The sequence below is a fragment of the Trichoderma aggressivum genome, assembly GCF_033847375.1.
Source record: "Trichoderma aggressivum f. europaeum strain CBS 100526 chromosome Unknown scaffold_024, whole genome shotgun sequence".
NCBI lineage: Eukaryota > Fungi > Ascomycota > Sordariomycetes > Hypocreales > Hypocreaceae > Trichoderma > Trichoderma aggressivum.
The window spans coordinates 461,638-481,842 of record NW_026946390.1 but is presented as its reverse complement, the minus strand read 5'-3'; the positions used below and the strand labels follow the sequence as shown (position 1 = coordinate 481,842).

The following is a 20,205-nucleotide window of genomic DNA, read 5'->3' as shown; positions in this document are numbered from 1 at the left end:
CTGAAGACGGCTCGGTGCATAACAGATACTTGCCCAAGGCACCCTCTATTTACTCTTTTCGGCTTTTGGCTGCATGTCATAGCGTTGGCAAGATGGTGTTTTGGGGCATCTTCGACTGAGTTTAGGCCCCGTGTTTACAGTGACGGTTCACAGGGTGGCCCATGAGGCAGGGTATAACCAATTCCACCAAGATTTCAGTACCGCATGCGGCGAAAGCTCTGATGTTCGTTTGTTTGTGGCCCTGATATGGAAGTCATGTGTCAAGAACGAGGTTGTAAATCATAGAGTTAGATGTGGAAATGTGCTGCCTGTCAAAGGATCCTAGTCTTGGGACAAAGATAAAAACTCTTCTTTCCTATCAGTCTGATTTATGATTTATTTCATGCATCCCGTCCACTCTCGCTACACCAGATGATTGAACATTGGTTTATGTTACAACGTGTTTTACTTGCAAATTCAAAACTCCCCCTAACGCCGTTTCTTCTTCAGAATCTTACACGCCGGTCGAAATGACTGCCAACGCAACTATCTCCGGGGGCACTTTACATTCATATCCTCCGCCCGCTGGAGGCATCAAGAATGAACATGATGCCCATGGGTTCCCGAGTCAATTGACTGAAGGATATGACACACGCATCCATTCTGCTGTCCACAACCCGGAGTATGGCGAAGGAAACAGGAAAGCCTATGTCCCATTTCCTGTCAACTATACAAGCCGGTTTCCCATTTCTGTACGCTGAACCACCACTCGAGGTCACTTTGCCTGTTCCACGATGTTAACAATTCCTAGCCCCCGCTCTCGCGGGAAGGGACGAGAGCAGACACAAAAGACAATCTGGTGGTAAGAGACATCACCTACGGCGCTTCTAAGCTGCTGAACCTTCCCCCTTTATGCTCGAAGAAGAGTGGCAGCTAAGAAGAATGGCAGGCTCCGTCTCAGTACCCGTCAGAAGTGTCACCCTTGGACCATTCCCACATGAGTGGTGCTATGCCGTCCGAGGGGCCAAACGATGATGCCTTTGAAGAATATTTCAGCGATTTCAGCGAGCCTCCAAGCAAAAAGCGGAAAACGAAGAAGAAGAAGGGACCACCAGTACTACCTGAACATTTGTCTCATTTCAAGTCAACCCTTTCTCAGCTTGCAGAAGCTAAAGGCTACAACCATGTTTTGCTTGAAGGCGCTGAAAGATACGTCGCCCGCTCAACCCAGGTACGACTCGAGAACGATTTGAAACCAGATGGAACTGCCAAGCGCACTTTGAATTGTTTCTTTCTTTACCGCCATACATATCACTGTGTTGCCCTTACCCTTATAGAGAAGCGTGAGCAGGAGGCTTCCCTAATCTGTGCGGTATCTTGGCATCGTGAGTCGCAAAAATTTCAAGAGAAATTCGAGAAATTGGCCAAAAAAGATTCAGCCAATCAACTCCTAGCTTTCCCCGACTACAAATATGCACCCTCTAAAAGCGGTACAAAGGGCAACAAACTCGTCAAAGACCGAGCTTCTACCAAAACAGGTCGGGTGACGCGCAATAGGAAACCCGCATCCAAGGTCAAGGAACTTCGCAACTTCAGCGAAGAGGTCCTCCAGCGGGCCATCGACGAACAACAGTCTCTCCCAGCCGAAGCCGTTCATCCTCAGCCTCACTGGGTCTCTGTCGCTGTTGAAGCTTATCCCGCTCCATGCCCAGTGGAGTATGCCGTCTATCCTGAACCGCATCTATATCACACTCAGGCACACTGCATAGCAACATACGACGACGGCTATCCACAGGGCAGGGCCTCATCACCGGTTGCTATCCATGGTCTATATAAGGACACAGAGAACTCCGATGTGAATTACAATGAGGGTTGCATCGATCCAGCACTTCTTGGACTTCCATCTGACGTGGTTGCTTCATGCCAGCCCGGCGTGGTGTACAACCTAAACAGCTACCCAGTCGGGATTCAACGACGGTCGCAGCCGGCTCCCATCGAAAGATCACGCGCGGAGACAGGCATACTTAGTTGGGATTATGATGAACATGCACTGTTTCTCAGTGGAGGGAAGAAGGATCATTGTTGGGAGGTCGCGCCACTGGAAGCCGGTGACCTTGTGGCTTGGGCGACCCACGCTGAACCCCAGGAGGTGTAGCCGAAAAGTGCATGAGAAGGGATATGTGGCTCTTTTGAAACAAATTGTACTTGGATAGAGTTTTCTAGAGGGAGTTTGTCGCTGCTTTTGGGTGAATTGGATGAATGATGTCGGGTATAGAGGAGTCTGGGGGCGCATTTGGAATGGGTTGTACAAGTCGCTTGCTTTGGTCATGATCATGGTGTAGTTTTACCCATAGACAGGAAATCGAATGAATATCTTACCCTAGAATTTGCTGTGATTATTGTATTTTTTTCCCCTCATCTCTTGCACTGCCAGGCGGTATACCAGCGACTGGGAGTGTGAGATCCTTGTGAAGGATGAATAGCAGGGATGAGGGGAGAAGAGAGCGATTGACGGTGCGTATAGATGGCGTTGGCGGTGTTGATGAAAGCCTACGTTGACAGGTGTGACAAGCTTACCTCTTTGTTCCGCACGCTACGAGGAGGTGCAATGTGTAAGAACTATCGCCAACTCGGTACACTACTGATTTAGGCAGCACAGTTATTCTCCCAACTAGGTGACACAGCGTGTTAAGTCTGCCTAGAACGTAGATGGTGATGGCGGTGCCATTTGGACCCTGCATGATCCTCAGTACAGTGTATGTCCATGTCGTCCCGCGGTATTCAGCGTAGCAAACTCGGGGTGTTGTTGTTAGATAGGTAGCGAGCATTGAAGCTTTGGGTGCCGAATGGCCGGACGGGCACTCCCTTCCAGGTTGATTCCACACTCAGCTCAGCACGGCTAATCTCCACAGCGCCTGTACCCGCCTCCAAGCAGTACCTGGAGCACTGGACCTGTTAGTGGGTTGGTACCTGTACTAATCTGTGCTAGCACATGGTACGTTTGCTTTCGGCTGCATCTGTGCTCTCCTGTGCCTGAAAAGCTATGACGACGGCTTCTGTCCGTTTTCCGTGCTGCTACGCGAGCTGATGAGGGGTATATGGAAATGGAGGTTTAATGTAATGGCGCTAATTAAATTCCCCAGTTGAAGTGCATGTACCTATCCTACCTATCCTGCTGTGCCGCATGGAATTAGCAGCGTTGTGTCGATGTGATTGATGTTATATCAAAGCACCATAGGTAGGTAAAACAATGCCTATATGTAACTGTAGCAAGGCATACATTAACATTATAAATCCAAGATACAATATACAAAACATGCTCTTTAAAAGTAATTACTCTATAGGTACACATATAGCTAATCTAATTTACTTTAAATTCCAACTTACTGGGAATGGGGGGGCTGCTACCAATTAAACCCTTACATAGGTACCTAGGTACCTGGCTATCAAACAAGGCTGAGGTAATAATTAGGAGTCTGGTGGGCAGTGCTGCGCGCGGTGGATCCTCCAATAGCATCTGGGTAACAAGGTCGTCGACCGACAGGGGGTCGCTCCGTACTCCGTACTCTTCATCCCTCGCTGTCGCAACCACGGAGTGCTTAGTACCTTAACAGTACCTAGGTATGGAGTACACTCGCTAGCACTGCTAGGGACTGGCTTGCTTTTCGTCACTCAAGACAGACCGGACAGCCCTCTTCACTCCCAGGCCACGCAACGAGGTGCATTGCATTCCACCGCGTCGGAACCATCCGCATTTCGAGCGTCGAGCTGCGTCCATTGGGGCAACCAAGGCGAAATGGGCTTCCTGGGAATCTACCGAGCCATCTATGACTACACTCCCAACGAGGATGCCGAGTTAGCCATCAAGCAGGGCGACCTGCTGTACATCCTCGAGAAGAACGACGATGACGGCTGGTGGAAGGCCAAGAAGAAGGCCGGCACCGATGACGAGGATGAGCCTTCTGGCCTGATCCCGAATAACTACGTCGAAAAGGTATTCCCATTCTCGCTCCCCGGTGCCCCCGTGCCCCCGTGTCCCGGCCCCATCTCCATCATCGACTCGACCAGCGTCAGCTTGTCCAAGAGCTGGCCGAGCTGCTGCTCTGCGTACATTCGCGAACAGGCGACTTCACACTGGGATGCGCATGCCAAGCTAACCATCGCGTCCGCAATCTAGGCCGAGACGGTGGGCCACGCCCGTGCCGTCTACGAATATACTCGCCAAACCGACGAGGAGCTGTCCTTCTCCGAAGATGCCGTGCTAGAGGTCTTCGACACCACTGACGAGGATTGGATTCTTGCCGGAGTAGACGGCGAGTATGGATTCGTTCCCGCAAACTACATCGAGCTCCAGGCTGCTGCTCCTGCCAGTGCGCCATCGGTGCCGGCGGCCCCAGCATTACCAAGGCGGCCGCCATCCCAGAGCATCGCGACCGATGATAGCACTCCCCCGTCTGATGAAGCGCCGGCTGCAGCTCCTGCGATTGCAGCTCCTGCGGTTGCCGATCCAGCAGTCACCCTTGCCAGCGTGATTCAAAACCAAAACCGACAATCCACAAGGGAGCCCATGACACTCAGGTTCAAAGAGCCGGAGTTGTCCGATGAGGAGTCTATCAGGTCACCAGCTCTGCCCTCGCGGCCACGCCCACAGTCTCAAGCATATCCAGTGTCGGAGCAGCCAGCCAAGCCGGAGCGAACCCCCGAATCCCAGCCCAAGGGGCATTTGATCCCTGGCAACTTCCACCTGTATAATATCAACGAGATGGTATCGGTCATGGGCAAGAAGAAGAAGATGCCGACAACTCTGGGCATAAACCTCTTGACCGGTACGATCCTTATCGCGCCCGAACGAGCTGAGAACGACCCCCCTCAAGAATGGACTGCCGATAAGATGACCCATTACTCTCGCGAGGGCAAGCACGTCTTCATGGAGCTTGTCAAGCCAAGTAAGAGCATTGATTTTCATGCCGGAGCTAAGGACACTGCAGAAGAAATTGTGGCATCTCTCGGTGAGCTTGCAGGTGCTGCTCGGGCGGAAGGATTACGAGAGGTGATTGCGGCAGGCTCCCAAAAGCGTCAAAGAAAGGGAACCATTCTCTATGACTTCATGGCACAGGGTGAAGATGAGGTGACCGTTGCTGCAGGCGATGAGGTGGCCATTATCGATGATTCAAGGAGCGAGGACTGGTGGCAAGTCCGCCGCCTAAAGAATGGCAAAGAAGGTGTTGTCCCGAGCAGTTATATCGAATTCTCAGGCACAATCACGCCACCACTCGTGCAATCAGCAACAGGGCCGTCTGGAGGCAATTCCGCCAGATCGGCCGTTGAACAAAATCGCCTGGATGAGATAAGACTTACGAAAGAGGCAATAAAGGCTGCTAGCAGGGAGCCTCAGCAGCAACAGCAACAGGTAGGCCTAGGAATGCCTTTACCTCGCAGAGGTAGCAGTCTCATAGCTCCGGATGATGGTAACACTTTGCGACAACAGCGGCCTCGACGCGAGAATGGACGAAACGACAGTGGCAGCCATGCTTCAAGCAAATCCAGTGAGTTTTCTGTCCCCCCTCCCCATATGAGAGCCCCATCACCACAAAGACATTGGCGGAAAGCTGACCCTCAAACGATAGAACCTGATGCATCCAAGGTCCGAGTATGGACAGATCGATCAAAGTCATTCAGTGTCGAGGCACAATTCCTTGGGCTCAAAGATGGCAAGCTACACCTCCACAAAATGAACGGCGTAAAGATTGCTGTACCGATAGCCAAGATGTCGCACGATGACCTTGTATATGTCGAGAATCTCACCGGAATATCTTTGGACGATGAGAGACCCCTTGCCGATGTCAAGCGAGCGTCAAAAGCCCCGGAACAGCCAAAGCCCGCTCCCGTTGGAGCTTCCGTGGACAAGGGCCCGGAATACGACTGGTTTCAGTTTTTCCTTTCTTGCGACGTCGCTGTTGGCCTTTGCGAACGTTATGCCCAGGCATTTACGAGGGATTCCATGGATGAGAGCGTCCTGCCAGACGTCGATGCCGGCGTCCTACGGAACCTGGGCTTGAGGGAAGGAGATATCATCAAGGTAATGCGCACTCTGGATGCCAAGTTCGGACGCGGCAAAAACAATGGCGATGCCGATGGCGGTCTCTTTTCAGGCCCTGGCGGTGCTCTACGGAATAACACAAGGAAGGGCCGGCCTGCCCCCGCAGTCCAAACTGGCGATGTGGTCGATGCCGCCGTTTTCTCAACCAAGGACGCACCTAGCTCTGGCGAGGCGGCGGCGGCGAAGCCGGCGTCTCCTGCAAGTCCGGTGAAGGAGCCCAAGCGTCCTGCGGGAGGATTCGACGACGATGCCTGGGATGTGAAGCCCACAAAACAAGAACAGCAAACACAGCCGCGGCCGGCAGCGCCAGCAGCGGAGGCCCCAAAGAATGTAGAGCCTGCTCCCGCCCCAGCTCCCGCCCCCGCGCCTGTTGCCCTCACCGGATCTCTACAAGAGCTTTCCTTACTATCAACACCATTGGAGCCCAGCAAGGTCGAACCAACGCCTCAACCTCTGGCTCCGCTCGAACCACAGGTATCTGCGCCCGCGCCCCAGCAGCCACTCCTCGGAGCAAGCCCATCCTTCTTTTCAACAGTGCCGCAGCCCAACCAGGTTTCAGTCCAGCCCTCGCTTACTGGAGTTCATATCTCTCCGAAATCTCTAGGAAGGCAGAGGCCTCTGGCGCCATCTATTTCGCCGCCCGTCCAAGGTTCTCTCGTCGTTCCGCCACCACCACAGCGACCTCTTTCTGCTCCGCAGTCGACTCTTCCCCAAGGCATGTTTGCAGCACCCGCGCTTGTCCCTCAGGTCACCGGTCTTGTCCAAGGCCAAGTTGCACCACCGGGCCAGAGCCTCAACGACATTACACAGGCCCGGCTGCAACAGCAATATGCTGCCCAGCTGCAGCAAAACATTCAGCCAATTCAGCCGATGCTGACGGGATACATTGGGCCCCAGCAGCAAGGCCTCCCCCAGTTCCCTCAAGGTGCTCCCGGACCGTACTTGCAGCCCATGCTGACTGGTGCACCTGGCTATATCGACCCCAGCCGCATTAGCCAATACGGAGGACTTCAGCCCCAGCCCACCGGCTTCCAGCCGTCTCTGAACCAGTCTCCATTTGGCACTGGCAGCATCAACAACTATCTACCGCCGCCTCTGCAGCCCCAGCAGACTGGATTCCAGCCTTTACAGCCACTTCAACAAGGAGCCAATAACGAGTTGAGGGCACCTATGCAGCCCCTTGTACCTCAGAAGACTGGACCTCCTCCGCCTGTCCGATTCGGCGTCACGCCAGAAACCAAGAAGTTGACGCCCCAGCCAACCGGCCGACGGGCCAACCTGTCTCAAGCGAGTAAGTCGTCTTCCCCCCTGTGCTCCATTGCTGCTGTGACTAACATGATTCTCTTTTCTTTTCTCATAGCTCCTGAAAATCCGTTCGGTTTCTAGACGGAATATCCCACCATCACACTTGTTATATATAGCTAATTATATAGTCTGATTTAACGTAACAAAACTGTCTGCTTAAATCTAGCCTTTATAATGAGTAGAACGCTAGAAATAAGATTTTAAATTTTAAGTAATTTTAATATGAAGAGATGTTGCATGGAGGATTTTGTTGAATGTCTGATCGTCCCATTTTCCCACGATGTGTAGGTGCACTGGAGACGCAATACAGAAGAGTCTTGGAGTGTCTTGGTGACGGTTAGCACTGGGGCTGCTAAATTTTCAGGGGCCGAAAGCACTAACGACTACCCTAGTAGGTAGAACCCTGCAGTACAGGTACCCATTGCTCGCAGTGATGTACCCGCGGTTTCCCCTGTGCAGCTTGGTGGTACCTTACGCGCTACGTGGTGTTATTTGATTCCAGTGCGATTTCTACTCGACTCATCCTAAGATTAGTATCTTGATACTACCTGACTACCCATTGCCTCACCTCACCTATCAACCCCCCCCTTTAGGCCTTTTAAGCCTGACAACTAATGCATATTCTGTAACACTGCATTTCCAGCCATGGCAGAAGCATTGCAAGACCTGCTGGGCATTGAGCAGAAAGTTGATGCCACGACGTTGGATTACATCTCCTACCTGGCGGGACAGCCAGTCGATGCCCTGCGGTCGTCGGAACGCCAGCTCCTCTCACAGCAGTCCAACTCGGCCCTGCTCTCCATCCAAAGCCTCTCCAAGAAGTCGTACAAGGCCGTCGTTGGCTCGGCTGATAGCCATGCGTCTTTGCGGAAGTCAATTCCCGCCCTGTCGGGCAACGCGGTGCAGCTGAGCCGGCTCATCTCCAACCTAGACTCGCAAGTCGAGCACTTTTCCACCACCGTCGGCAAGGCTGGCGACAACAAGTCGATTGCGCGGCGGAAGCAGGTGCTGAAGCTGCTGGAAAACGCCGACCGCCTGACGGATCTCATGCAGGTGCCGACTCTCCTGTCGTCGACCGCCAACATCTCCCCCCTTGGCTTCTCATCCACGCTGGACTTGTATGGCCACATCCAGCGGCTTGGAGCTCTGTATCCAAACTCGCCGCTTGTCTCTGACATCTTGAGAGAGTCTGAAGCTTCTATCCTTCGGCTGGCTACTGATCTCGTCAACACCCTCAAGGCGCCGAATCTGAAGCTGGCTGCGACACTGCGTACGGTAGGCTGGCTTAAACGTGCCATCCCCGACCTCATCTCTTGGGCACCAGCACAGGACATGATCCCGGCTGTGTTCTTGATATGTCGTTTTATCACACTAGCTGCCACTCTTGATGCACTGGAGCCTCTGCGGCTACTGGCAGAAGATGAACGCATCAGTCAAGCGAAGCCTGGACAGTCGCGGCCCAGCGGCCAGCACACGGAACGATTCCTGAAGCGTTTCATTGAAGTTTTCCGAGAACACAGTTTTGGTATTGTCTCCATGTCTAAGAGCGTAGACACAAACCTGGGAGGCACAGGGCCTGATAGTCTTGATCTTCTTCACCCTCTGCCGTCAGCGCTATCTACATTCCCCATCCATCTGGTCAACATGCTGCTCGAGCCACTTCGCATCTATTTGCCCGCTGTCAAGGACAAGGTCGCTCGAGAAAGTATCCTAACTCAAGTGCTCTACTGTGCCGGCAGCTTGGGCAGGCTAGGCGCTGACTTTGGCATGCTGTTAGCCATGATTGGGGTCAGCGAGTGGGTGGATTTGGTTAAGCGCCATAGGCTCCTGGCAGGGCGACTGGAGTCTGTTATCGGCGATTACCGGTAAACCCACCATTTCCATGTACACACTGTGTGCGACTGCGTCATTGCAAACCTCGGAGCTGTGAGCATTACAAACCCTCTGAACAACAATAGCTACGACAACCACCGAGAGCGAGCATGAGGGTCAGAGTCAGGGTCTGGATGAAGATATAGTAGATATCATGAGTACATCATCGGCATCACCAGCGAAACCAGCTGCGGCAGGTGCGCATTCCACAATGGCATGTTCTCTGCAAGTTTCTCATCACAGTCATTAGCGCAACACTTTGTCTTTGGTCTCGGATCGGGAGTGGCATCTGCTGTTTTACTACAGCCGCTGGACCTCCTAAAGACACGCACACAGCAATCCGGGCGTCCCTCGCTGCTCATAGGCATTTGGCGAGAGCTCACACAGTCACCACAGCCGATTCGAGCCCTTTGGAGAGGGACGCTGCCTTCCTCTCTTCGCACGGGGTTTGGTTCAGCCTTGTACTTCACATCACTCAATTCCCTTCGCCAGCTCCTTCAAACTTCCAATGCCTTCAGCCAGAAGATTTATGCGCGCAGCTCTTCGTCCAGCTTGCCTACGCTGACGCCAACGGCAAACATGGTTTCAGGAGCAGTGGCGCGCACATGGGCGGGCTTTGTCATGATGCCCTTGACAGTCATCAAGGTCCGTTTCGAATCCAGCCTCTACTCCTACACATCCATGTGGGCTGCCGTGAAAGACATTCATCGCCAGGGAGGACTCAGAGGCTTCTTCGCTGGCTTCGGCGCGACTGCAATCCGGGACGGCCCTTATGCCGGCATGTACGTGACCATCTACGAGGTGATGAAGAGGAGACTGTCATCCCTAGCGTCTCACAACGCTTCCGCGGCCGAGGGAACAAAGAGCATGACCTCCTCCATGGCCAGCTCGGTGAACTTTGCGTCGGCGATTCTGGCAGGGACAACATGCTCGGCCATATCAAACCCGATTGACGTCTGCAAGACGCGCATCCAGCTGCAGCCTGAACGATACCGGAATTTACTCCATGCCGGCTACAGGATGGTGGTGGAAGAAGGTTTCCGGTCGCTGTGGCGCGGCCTGGGCCTCAGGATGAGCCGAAAGGCATTGAGCTCGGCGCTCTCGTGGACAATATACGAAGAACTCATACGCAGGTATACGAGCAGTTATGGCACAAGGCAAAGCCTCAAGTCAGTGTAATGAATGCGACGAGAGTAGGTGGATATTTTACAAGTTGGGGAGTAATTTAATAGGTGACAAGCAACTTCACTCAATTGTGTTATTTTGTGGGGGGTCAACAATCAGAAGCAGCCTCAAATCAATAAATCAATAAATAAATAAGAAGCAGTAGAGAGTATACGGACTACATAAAAACAGACAAAAACTTGGCCCGCACATTTCGCAATACATGGTATCATGTCGTGAAGTCATTAAGACGGGCGAGCACCCGCCAAATACATGAGCAGCGCCGGCGACTTGCTCCTCTTTCGGTCGTGCTTGCTGCTGTGCTTCTTGCGAACCCACTCGAAGTCGGGGTCGGAGTGGTGATGCTTCTTCTCCTCGACCATGAGCGTCTTGGTGCGCTTCTCCCGAAGGACCTTGGTGTGCTGCCAAAACTGGTCTTGTTCCCATTCGGGAACCCATCGCTTAATCAAAATGTAATCGGGGTCCTGCGTAGACGAAGCGTGTCAGTGGCTGCCCTGCTTATGAAACTAAAGGGCCAGAGTCAAAACTTACATTATCATATTCATACTCGATCTGGAATGTTCGCAGCGTCTCAATCGAGAGGTACCTACGCGCCATTCTGGTGTAGGTTGGGCGTTCCACCTGATGTTCTGGCGCCGGGAGAGCGAGAATCGGGGGTCCCATCGGGGCATGGGGCGACATGGGAGCATGAGGAGCCATGGGAAGCTGAGGGGCCACAGGAGCAGGCTGGTGCACCTTCTTGTTGCTGAGAATGGCCTCAATGGCATGCTCGTCAAGGCCAGACTTGAGAAGGTCGTCGTGCAGGCGACGCTTATACTCCTTGTCCATTCGCTCCTTTTCCTCTCTCTCGCGGGCAATGCGGTCCGCCTCAGCCTTCTTGTACTTCTCGACGGCTTCGTGGGCCTCCCGCTCACGTCGGCGCTTCTCCTCGAGAGCTTCTTCCTCCTCCTTGAGGCGCTTGAGCTCGAGCTCCTTCTTGATGCGCTTCTCCATGTCAGCTTCGGCCTCGCGCTTCTTGATGCCCTCAATCTGCTGATGCGCCTGGCGAAGCTCCATCTCGTCACGATATTCCTTATCGCGGCGGCGCTTCTCTTCGGCAGCCTTGCGCGCTTCTCCAGCATTGTGCTCCTCCTCCTTGAGGCGCTTAAACTCGAGTTCCCTCAGCATACGCTTCTCATTCTCGGCCTCGGCCTCACGCTTCCTGATGATGTCAAGTTGTCGCTGTGCGTAGCGGAGCTCAGCGTCATCACGGAACTCCCTTTCAAGCCGTCGTCTCTCCTCAGCGGCGTCGGCGGCATCTTCCTCTTCCTTGAGGCGCCGGTATTCAATCTCCTTGGATATGCGCTTCTCGACCGCCATCTCAGACTCACGCTTCTTCATCTCCTCAAGTTGTCGTTGCGTGAAGCGATGCTCTGCATCTTCGCGCAGATGGCTTTCGAGCCGTCGTTTTTCCTCGGCAGCTTCAGCAGCATCCTCATCCTCCTTGAGGCGCTTATACTCAATCTCCTTAGTTATGCGCTTCTCCACCATCATCTCAGATTCGCGCTTTCGGATTTCATCAAGCTGCCGTTGGGTGAGACGATGCTCTGCATCTTCACGGTACTCCTTTTCAAGTCGCCGCTTCATTTCGGCAGCTTCTTCGGCAGCTCCCATCTCCTTGAGACGTTTGTATTCATACTCATCCCTGATCCGCTTCTCCGCCTCTGCCTCAGCGCCGTGTCTCTTCATCTCCTCGAGCTGTCGCTGCGTAAGACGAAGCTCGGCTTCATCGCGATACTCCTTTTCAAGTCGCCGCCTCTCCTCGGCAGCTTCCCCAGCAGCTCCTTCTTCTTTGAGGCGCTTGTATTCGAGTTCCTTGGTGATGCGTCTCTCGACGTCTTCATCGTGAGTGCGCCTCTTCATATCCTCAAGCTGTCGCTGTGTAAGGCGGAGCTCTGCTTCCTCACGGTATTGCGTCTCGAGACGACGATGCTCTTTCTCGCGCTCAGTGCTGATTCGCATCTCGTCCAGCTGACGGCGAGCTTGCTCCGCCTCCCACATTTCCCGCGTCATGTGGCCCGATCGAGACGCCGAGCGGGAGCTGGACCGAGAGCTGGAGCGGGAGCGGGAGCGGCGGTAGACATTTCGGCGGCTGCGGCGCGGGCTGTCATCGCTCAGGTCCTCGTCGGACGAATGCTCGTTGTAGATGCGGTTGTTGATGATGATGGGAGCAGGCGCAGGCGCAGGCGCAGGCGGAGCCGGAGCCGGAGCGGTAGGGCCCAAAGCCGAGCGGCTATCCCGAGGGCTCTCGCGAGGCGGCGATCGGTTGCGCGAGAGAGCCCTGGTGATGGCCGTGGTGCGTTCTGTGGTGCGCAGCTCCGGCCTGAGAAAGCTGGGCCCGTCGTATTGCGATCCCCGCACCGACGGGTTCGTCACATAACGGACTCCGGGCGGCGACTGGCGACGGGTGACGTGGATGTTGTACCTCTCGCGCTCCTCGTCGGAGGAGTAGCGGCTAGCCATGGTGAGCCTTTTTGCTTCTTTTGTTCGTCAAGCTTGAACCATGCGTTGAAAGAAGAAAACAACGACAACGACAACGACAACAGAACAGCAGAAGAAAGGCTCTCTCTCGACTCGATGAACAAAACAAGGCAGATGACAAGGCAGGAATTGTGGGGGGAGGGGGAGGTTACATGGCTGGTGAAAAAGCTGCTCGTACCTCTTTATACTGGATGCGGCTCAGGATCGGCTCCACAGGGTGCCAAACAGCGGTTGCATGTGCAGGTACCGCTTCGTGCATGACTTTGCAGGTGAAGCGTCATTTGTTTTTGTCGCAGCTCGCCCTCATTAGCGCTTATCGTGATGCAGCAGCTGAGGGTGGGCGTGGTGGTTGGACGGAGGGGATTGGGTGTGAGGGGTTATGACATGTTGGAGTGGAGAGGTTCGAAATGGCCTTGATTTTAGTAAAAGAAAGAAAGAAAAAAACACGCACCACCCTCGGCAATTTATACTATATACAACGTAGTAGACATGTAGATGCGATGATGTAGACGACGACGACGACGACGGTACTTGATAGTGTTGTGAGACAAGATAATGTTGTTGGTGTTTTGTTACACAGTATTTATGTATCTGCGGACACTGACTTTTCGGGAGATTTTCAAAACCTAACACAAAATAATGGAACCCTACTATACCTGGTACTGTACCACTAACAGGCCGGGTACCCAGCCAGCACGCACTGTACCCGGTACCTGTAAAATACGCACAGTGTCTCTGTTCCATCATCACATGAGTTGGTCCAAGTTACAGCATGAGTACAGTAGCTGCAAATGTCGTCAAATCAGGACAGAATCGCTCCCTTGCCGCTTCCGTCCTAGCCCACGCTTAATGCAAAGAAGTCCCCCTCTAGCGCTGAGAAAAGTCCCCTGTGGCAGATGACCCGCCGGCCCGTAAGGCTACCAAACTCTCACATCCCCCATCTTTTCCCCAAGGCTGGATGAATCATATTGCGCCTCTCAGAAAAAGAAGAAACGAAAAACATCTAGTGCCTGGGTCGCAACCTTATATATATATATATATATACTCGTACAATCCCGTACCATATGGCTGCTCAGTTCGCTTCCCATGGCCGCGGCGGCGCGGGCAACATGGCCGATGCCGCTCAGTCACCAAAGATCAACCCCTCGGATCTCGAGACCCCCGTGCTGAAAACGGCCGTTGTTACGACTGGCCGAGGGGGCACTGGCAACATGGCGCAGAACAACGACCCTCGCGAGACTCGTCTTCGCCAGGACGTCAAGGCGTAAGTTTTGGCCCTCTTTTTCTACGGTTCCCCCTCTCTCTACTATGCCTTGCTGGGGAGAGACCCTCTAGTACACCACACTACGTTCAAGTTGTTTCCGAATCATGCAGTTTCTAACAAATGAGTTTTTGTTTATAGCGTGCCTCGGCGACTTAGTGCGGGAGCCCAGTACGTTGGCCGTGGCGGCGCTGGCAACATATTCAAGGGCGAGGACGAACTCGAAGAGCTGGCGCGCAACCGTAGCGTGGAGCAAGCCATCGACGAAACCCCCGAGAGAACGTCGGACAAGTCCTCTGACAAGTCGGCCGAAAGGGTGGAGAAGACGGAGACGAAGAGAAGATGGCTATTTGGCAAGAAGCAATAAAGCGTCGATGAATTCCTTTATTCCTGCCTCTTCCCCCTCTCTCTTCTCTCCTCCTCTCCTCCTCTCCTCCTCTCCTCCTCATCTTCCTCAACTCTCTCGCCCTCTCTCTCTTCCGCTTCTTCAAATTCCCCGGTTTTTCAGAAACTACTTTGTTCATGGTGTTTGGAATTCGTAGGGCGCATTTCGTCATGGTTCGTGTTTAGGTACGGAGTCTTCTCGGTGGTAACAAAAAAAAAGAGATTGTTTGTGGGCTTCAATTAGGAAACGGCATCCAAAACCAAAAGGGTATTTCAACAGACGGAGCGATTCTTGGTTTTTAGATCGGGCTTACAATACAGCTTGTCATTTCAATATACTATTCTGACTCTGCCGCTGAATCGAGAGCCGGCCACCTTTTGTATTTTTTTTTTCTTTCACTTTCTTCGTTTTATTTTCTCCTCCCCTTTGCCACAGCCTCAAGGCTTGGTCAGGCGATGGATTTCTTCGAAAAAGAATTTTAGGTTATCCGGGTTAACGCCAGGGGTGATACCTGTGGACAACATGATTTAGTAATGATGAATTGTAATAACGGCCCTCAGGGTGTGTATATCTTACCGTGGCCCAAGTTGGCGATCCAGCCCTTGTTACCGGTCCAAAAGCCCTTGACCATGGTCTCAACAGCCTCAGTGATGGCGGCCTTTGAGCCATACAAGCATCCAGGATCGGCGTTGCCCTGAAAGACAACGTTCCTGTCTCCTCTAATTCGCACAGCCTCAGCGGCGTCTTGCAGCCAGTCCATGCCGACGACATTGTAGCCCAGATTGCACACTGAATCGAGAGCGTACCAAGCGCCCTTAGGGAACACCGTCATAGGCACCTTCTCCAATCCCAGCTCTTGCAGCTTCTGCGGTAGCTTCTGCGCAATGTGAGCAAGGTAAGGCTCAGAGAACTCCTTGAAAGAAGCAGGGGACAGCTCTCCAGCCCATGAGTCAAATACCATCACCAACTACAAACCACCCGTGATTAGCTGCTTCGCCGAGATACATAGACAGAAAAAAAAGAAGAGAGAGAGAGAGAGGTGAAAATAAAAGTTGGAATCGAGCCATACCTGAGCACCGGCCTTCACCTGAAGAGCCAGGTGGTCTACACAGACATCAGCAATCTTGGCCAGAAGCTTCTTCGTCTCCTCCGGGTACTTGTAGATCCACGTCTTGGACTGGGCGAAAAGCTTGGTGCCGCCGCCCTCGACCATGTAGCAGAAGAGCGTCCAGGGCGCGCCGCAGAAGCCAATCAGGGGAACCCGGCCGGCCAGCTTCTTCCTCGTCAGGGTGATTGCCTTGTAGACGTAGTCGAGCTCGGCGGCCACGTCCACGCCTCGGCCGAGCACCTGCTCGTACTGCCCGTCCGCGGGGCTCTGCAGCGGGTTGGGGAAATGGGGGCCCTTCTTGTCCACCATCTCCACCTGCATGCCCATGGCCTGGGGGATGACGAGGATGTCGGAGAAGATGATGGCGGCATCCAGCAGGCCCTCGAAGCGCTCGACGGGCTGCAGCGTTAATGTGGAGGCGACCTCGGCATCTCGGCAGCACTCGAAGAAGTCGCGCGTGCCCTTTGCTTCATGGTATTCCGGGAGGTAGCGGCCGGCTGGAATATCTCGTCAGTTGCCGCTCTGCTCCCTCTTTCCGCACTGCTCTCGATCGCAAAACATTCATTACCTTGGCGCATCACCCACATGGGAGGTCGTTCCACGGCCTGGCCTATACGGCGCACACACAACGTATAAGCACATGTCCCAAAACTTCAATTCGCGGCTACCGCAGAGGGCAGATGAATGGCAGGAACCCACCCCACGCCGCTCGCAGCAGCAGGTCGTTCTTCAATGGCTCGAAAGTGTGCTCCATGGTGGTCAATGAAGGAAAAAAACGAGACTGGAATGTGCAGGTGCAGAAGCTCTCGTCACTCGGCCAAGTACCTATATACAAGTAAGCCGCTAGCTTTCCGGCGTCTCAACCCCACCATCAGTTGGTGGGCGGTCGGACGTCGGATGTGCCGTCGGCCCGTCATTTTTACGCACTGTGAGGTCCCGCTCTAGCCTGTCTCTACTCATACATACAAGCTGTCACTATCACGACATAATTTCACACTCATCCAACGCGCCCAAGCTCTTCACCACAACAATGTCGGAACAGGAGCTGCAGATCAACCCCATTGTCCAGGACTCAGTCGCCCACAACACAAAGGTACGGCCAATCCCCTCCCTCGTACCCATGAGTGGTGCCGCCATTCTGACTTGTTCTAACCTCATCTCCGCGGAGCAGGCTCTCACCAATCTTCACAGCTTGACGGCGTCCCTCTTTGGCGTTGCTGCTGGGATTCTTGGTCTCGAGTCTTACTATGGCTTCTTGTTCTACATTGCCTTCTCAATAACAACCAGCCTTCTGTTCTACATCCTCCAGATTGCGCCAAGCTCTCTGGGAGAGGGCCGCTCCGTCCTCGATTCTGGTCGTTACTACAGAGGCGCCCTGGAAATCTGGACTGGCGGCATCTTCAATGGCTTGCCCGGATTCATATTGACGTGGACTCTATTCTACGGCTTAGTGAGAGCTTGAGAGCTCCTCCGGGGGGTTGGGTGGCGAATCAAAGCAAGGTGCAGACAAAGCGATTATTACTGGTGTCAAGCATAATCTATTAAACATAATAAAATAACCCAATGATATGCGACTCTTGACATGTGTTTCCATGTCAGCACACAATTTCCGTGATCTTTCCTACAAAGCCCTGCAAACCCGATCCATCTTGACTACTATTCCCCATGATAATGACGGATGTCCCTAGCTCAGCCCACTTTCGGCTATGAACGAATTCCACCGAGACTTTGGTCATGGTGCCTCCTGCATCATCTCCGGCCTCACCTGTTCCAGCACGATGCTGGACAGAGATGTCGAGGATTCGAGCAGTAGTTCTGACGCAAGCAAACAGCACGTTGACTGTTGTGCCCGGCGGGGGGAACTGGGCAGCACCTTCGTCAAAGGTCGCCGTAAACCCACGTGAAGCCTGGATAGGAACTTCAATGCCGAGCGTTTCAATTGGTAGCGTCGCCATCACCATCCCCCTCTGAATCTGAGGAGTATCCGCCAAGGGAGTGAGTTCGGTTTGGCTAGGCTCGAACACGAGGCCTATTGATCCAACTTGACCGGCTTCCAATGTTCCTACGGGCAGTCGAAGGTTACGGATGCTCACGATGCGCCCCTTCTGCCATTCATCTGCCGCAATGGATGGTGGTGTGGCATCCGTCCGGGTGCTTTTGACATGTTCGACTAACGCTGCATTCAGCATTGGCGATCCACGATCGTCGGCGGATGAATGGCCTTCAGAGCTGGAGGTACGGTTTTGACTCGACGAAAATGGTCCTACAACAATGGTCTGCCCAACAGAGAAGCTACCGAGCCGAACATGGCCGGATACAATGACTCCTTCCGCCGATGGCGAATCATCCAGCGATCTGGACAAGCTGAACGTGTCATCAATGTGGAAAAGGTCTGTCGGTTGCCCTGGCTGCATAGTTGTTTCTGTAGAGTCATGCGCCGGTAGAGGCAGACTTGCAAGTAAAGCATGAACAAGACCAACACCAATGCCCTTCAAGACACTCGTAAAAACAATAGGGACATGCTTCAATAGGCCTCCATTCTCGGACATGTTCTTAACCAGGCTATCCACTTTATCCCAGTCCGCCTGTGGGATTTCTGCCAACTGATCTTGTGGCTGTTGATCAGGCTGCAGCAGCTTCGGTATGCGATGTGCATCTCTTATGGCGGCGAGGATTTTTGTCATGGTCTTTTGCAAGGCTACTTTAGACGCGAGATCCAGTTTCGTAATGACGATAGCTAACGGGACATCGAGCTTGAGCGAAAGATTCAAATGGGCCTTTACTAAGTCGGTGTCTCCCGAGTCTATTGCAGAGGAAGCCATGTCATGAGCTCGAGGAGTCACCTCGGCGTCATCTGCAGCAATGCAGAGAACCATCCAATGCGGCGCCCAGTTCATAAGCCCGCGGAAGACTGTATGTCGATACCTCGGGTGGCCACCCGAGTCAGACATAAAGACAAGTCGGCCATTGCTGGAATAGTCATGAATGTCAACCCATGATTCAATGTTGCGATGAGAGAAGCTGAAAATGTGCCTTCCCTCGTATCCGATGAGCTCTTGTGCAATAGAGCTGGTCATTCCGGATGCCATCTCATGGCGATGCTTCAACAAACTCAAGCGACTTTTGCCTCGGCCATTATCCAGAGTCCCCGTAGAGAGCGTTCCCAAGAGACTCGATTTCCCTGACGCTATAGGGCCCGTCAAGGTAACTCGCAGCTGCGGAGTTGTAGACTTAGCATGGCCTGGAGCCGTGTTTGACGCAGAATATTGCAGAGGAGTTCCACCGTGAGATCCTTCGTAGCTCCCGCCATCTTTGAAAGACGTTGAATGCTGCAGCTCAGTATTAGGCGTTATCAATGCTTCAGCCACCCAGAGTTTATCCTGTTTAGACACCTGAACTGGATTCTTGGTAGCGTCGCCATCGACCTCTGCTATTTCAATCCATTCGCAGTCACCCACTATGACCATTCGCATTACGGTAACGCCGCATCCAAGACTCGCGGCCATGATCCTGAGGGTAGCGATACTCTCATCCAGCTCATCTTTGGCGAGCCCAACGAGTGTTCCGTCATCAGAGACACCTATCTCATAGAGGGCGCCCTGCGACTCTTCAAGCCCGGGGATCTGGGTGCCGTAGAGATCCAAATTGGCATCATCTTTGCCGTCTGATAACTTTGGTATTCTCACTTCTCTGGAGCTGGTCGCATGATACGGCGACGACTGTTGCAAGCGCCAAAGCAGCTGCGTTGTAAGACGTTGGAGACGTTCCTGGCGCGGTTGATTCGACGATGCAGGAGACGCAGAGTACATTGCCGACCCATCCCCAGGCTGAGCATGAAGCCTGTCTCTCTTCTGATGCACGGTACTCATGTACACATAGCTGCGCCGCGACCGCAAGAGCAAATGCAGCTTGTATTCGATCGGGCCGGTCTGCGGCTCAGCTTCAAGCCTTGTGACGCCATACTCAGACAGCAAGCCGGTCTGAGTCACCGCCGCTCCGGATCCCTGAGGCTGAGGGCTGTCTGCATCATCGGCCAGAATCCAGGGCGAGGAGACCCGGGGAGGGTCAGGGTCGTATGTGAAGACAGAAGCCATTGAGGCGGTTCAAAAGCAATTCGATCTGAAGATATCCCTGCTCAACTAAGACAATCCAATTCATACTCTCATGGTCCGATATATGTGCACAAAGCAATGTCGAGCAATGAGAATCATTATGGGGAGCGATTGCGACACTGTGCAAAGCGATGCGAAGAGGCTCCTGAGGACCAAAGTTCACACGTATGAGTATGAACAAAATGATATGATAAAGGACCGAGTGCTGGAAGAAGATGAAAAAGAAAACAAAACAGACGGTGTATATACAAGAATATAAATCAGGCCATCAGGTGAAGACAAAAGACGAGGGTTCGATCAGAGCCAAGCCACTGACCAGCTCAAGTGTGACTCAAGTCCGAAGCTCCTGATGCCTGCCTTGATGCTAAGGGGCAAAGT

The 20,205-nt window shown here is 53.3% G+C and overlaps 7 protein-coding genes across 7 annotated transcripts; 4 read left to right on the top strand and 3 right to left on the bottom strand.

Moving 5' to 3' along the window:
• Positions 1-509: 509 nt before the first annotated feature.
• Positions 510-2,134, top strand: Triagg1_6307 (uncharacterized protein; the record flags this gene model as incomplete). Its single annotated transcript, XM_062900917.1, has 3 exons — positions 510-731; positions 791-841; positions 929-2,134. 3 exons carry the CDS (start codon positions 510-512, stop codon positions 2,132-2,134), a joined length of 1,479 nt encoding a protein of 492 aa, XP_062754853.1.
• Positions 2,135-3,775: 1,641 nt separating this feature from the next.
• On the top strand, positions 3,776-10,435 carry Triagg1_6306 (uncharacterized protein; the record flags this gene model as incomplete). Its single annotated transcript, XM_062900916.1, has 5 exons — positions 3,776-4,048; positions 4,157-7,370; positions 7,749-7,775; positions 8,028-9,249; positions 9,403-10,435. The coding sequence occupies 5 exons, from the start codon at positions 3,776-3,778 to the stop codon at positions 10,433-10,435; spliced, it is 5,769 nt and encodes a 1,922-aa protein (XP_062754852.1).
• A 230-nt stretch (positions 10,436-10,665) lies between these two features.
• Triagg1_6305 (uncharacterized protein) lies at positions 10,666-12,943 on the bottom strand (the record flags this gene model as incomplete). The annotated part of the gene is made up of 2 exons (XM_062900915.1): positions 10,666-10,905; positions 10,973-12,943. 2 exons carry the CDS (start codon positions 12,941-12,943, stop codon positions 10,666-10,668), a joined length of 2,211 nt encoding a protein of 736 aa, XP_062754851.1.
• Positions 12,944-14,025: 1,082 nt separating this feature from the next.
• Triagg1_6304 (uncharacterized protein) lies at positions 14,026-14,589 on the top strand (the record flags this gene model as incomplete). Its single annotated transcript, XM_062900914.1, has 2 exons — positions 14,026-14,225; positions 14,364-14,589. 2 exons carry the CDS (start codon positions 14,026-14,028, stop codon positions 14,587-14,589), a joined length of 426 nt encoding a protein of 141 aa, XP_062754850.1.
• A 455-nt stretch (positions 14,590-15,044) lies between these two features.
• On the bottom strand, positions 15,045-16,469 carry Triagg1_6303 (uncharacterized protein; the record flags this gene model as incomplete). Its single annotated transcript, XM_062900913.1, has 4 exons — positions 15,045-15,118; positions 15,184-15,574; positions 15,677-16,212; positions 16,415-16,469. The coding sequence occupies 4 exons, from the start codon at positions 16,467-16,469 to the stop codon at positions 15,045-15,047; spliced, it is 1,056 nt and encodes a 351-aa protein (XP_062754849.1).
• A 276-nt stretch (positions 16,470-16,745) lies between these two features.
• Positions 16,746-17,177, top strand: Triagg1_6302 (uncharacterized protein; the record flags this gene model as incomplete). The annotated part of the gene is made up of 1 exon (XM_062900912.1): positions 16,746-17,177. One exon carries the CDS (start codon positions 16,746-16,748, stop codon positions 17,175-17,177), a length of 432 nt encoding a protein of 143 aa, XP_062754848.1.
• Positions 17,178-17,310: 133 nt separating this feature from the next.
• Triagg1_6301 (uncharacterized protein) lies at positions 17,311-19,809 on the bottom strand (the record flags this gene model as incomplete). The annotated part of the gene is made up of 1 exon (XM_062900911.1): positions 17,311-19,809. The coding sequence occupies one exon, from the start codon at positions 19,807-19,809 to the stop codon at positions 17,311-17,313; it is 2,499 nt and encodes an 832-aa protein (XP_062754847.1).
• Positions 19,810-20,205: the final 396 nt, after the last annotated feature.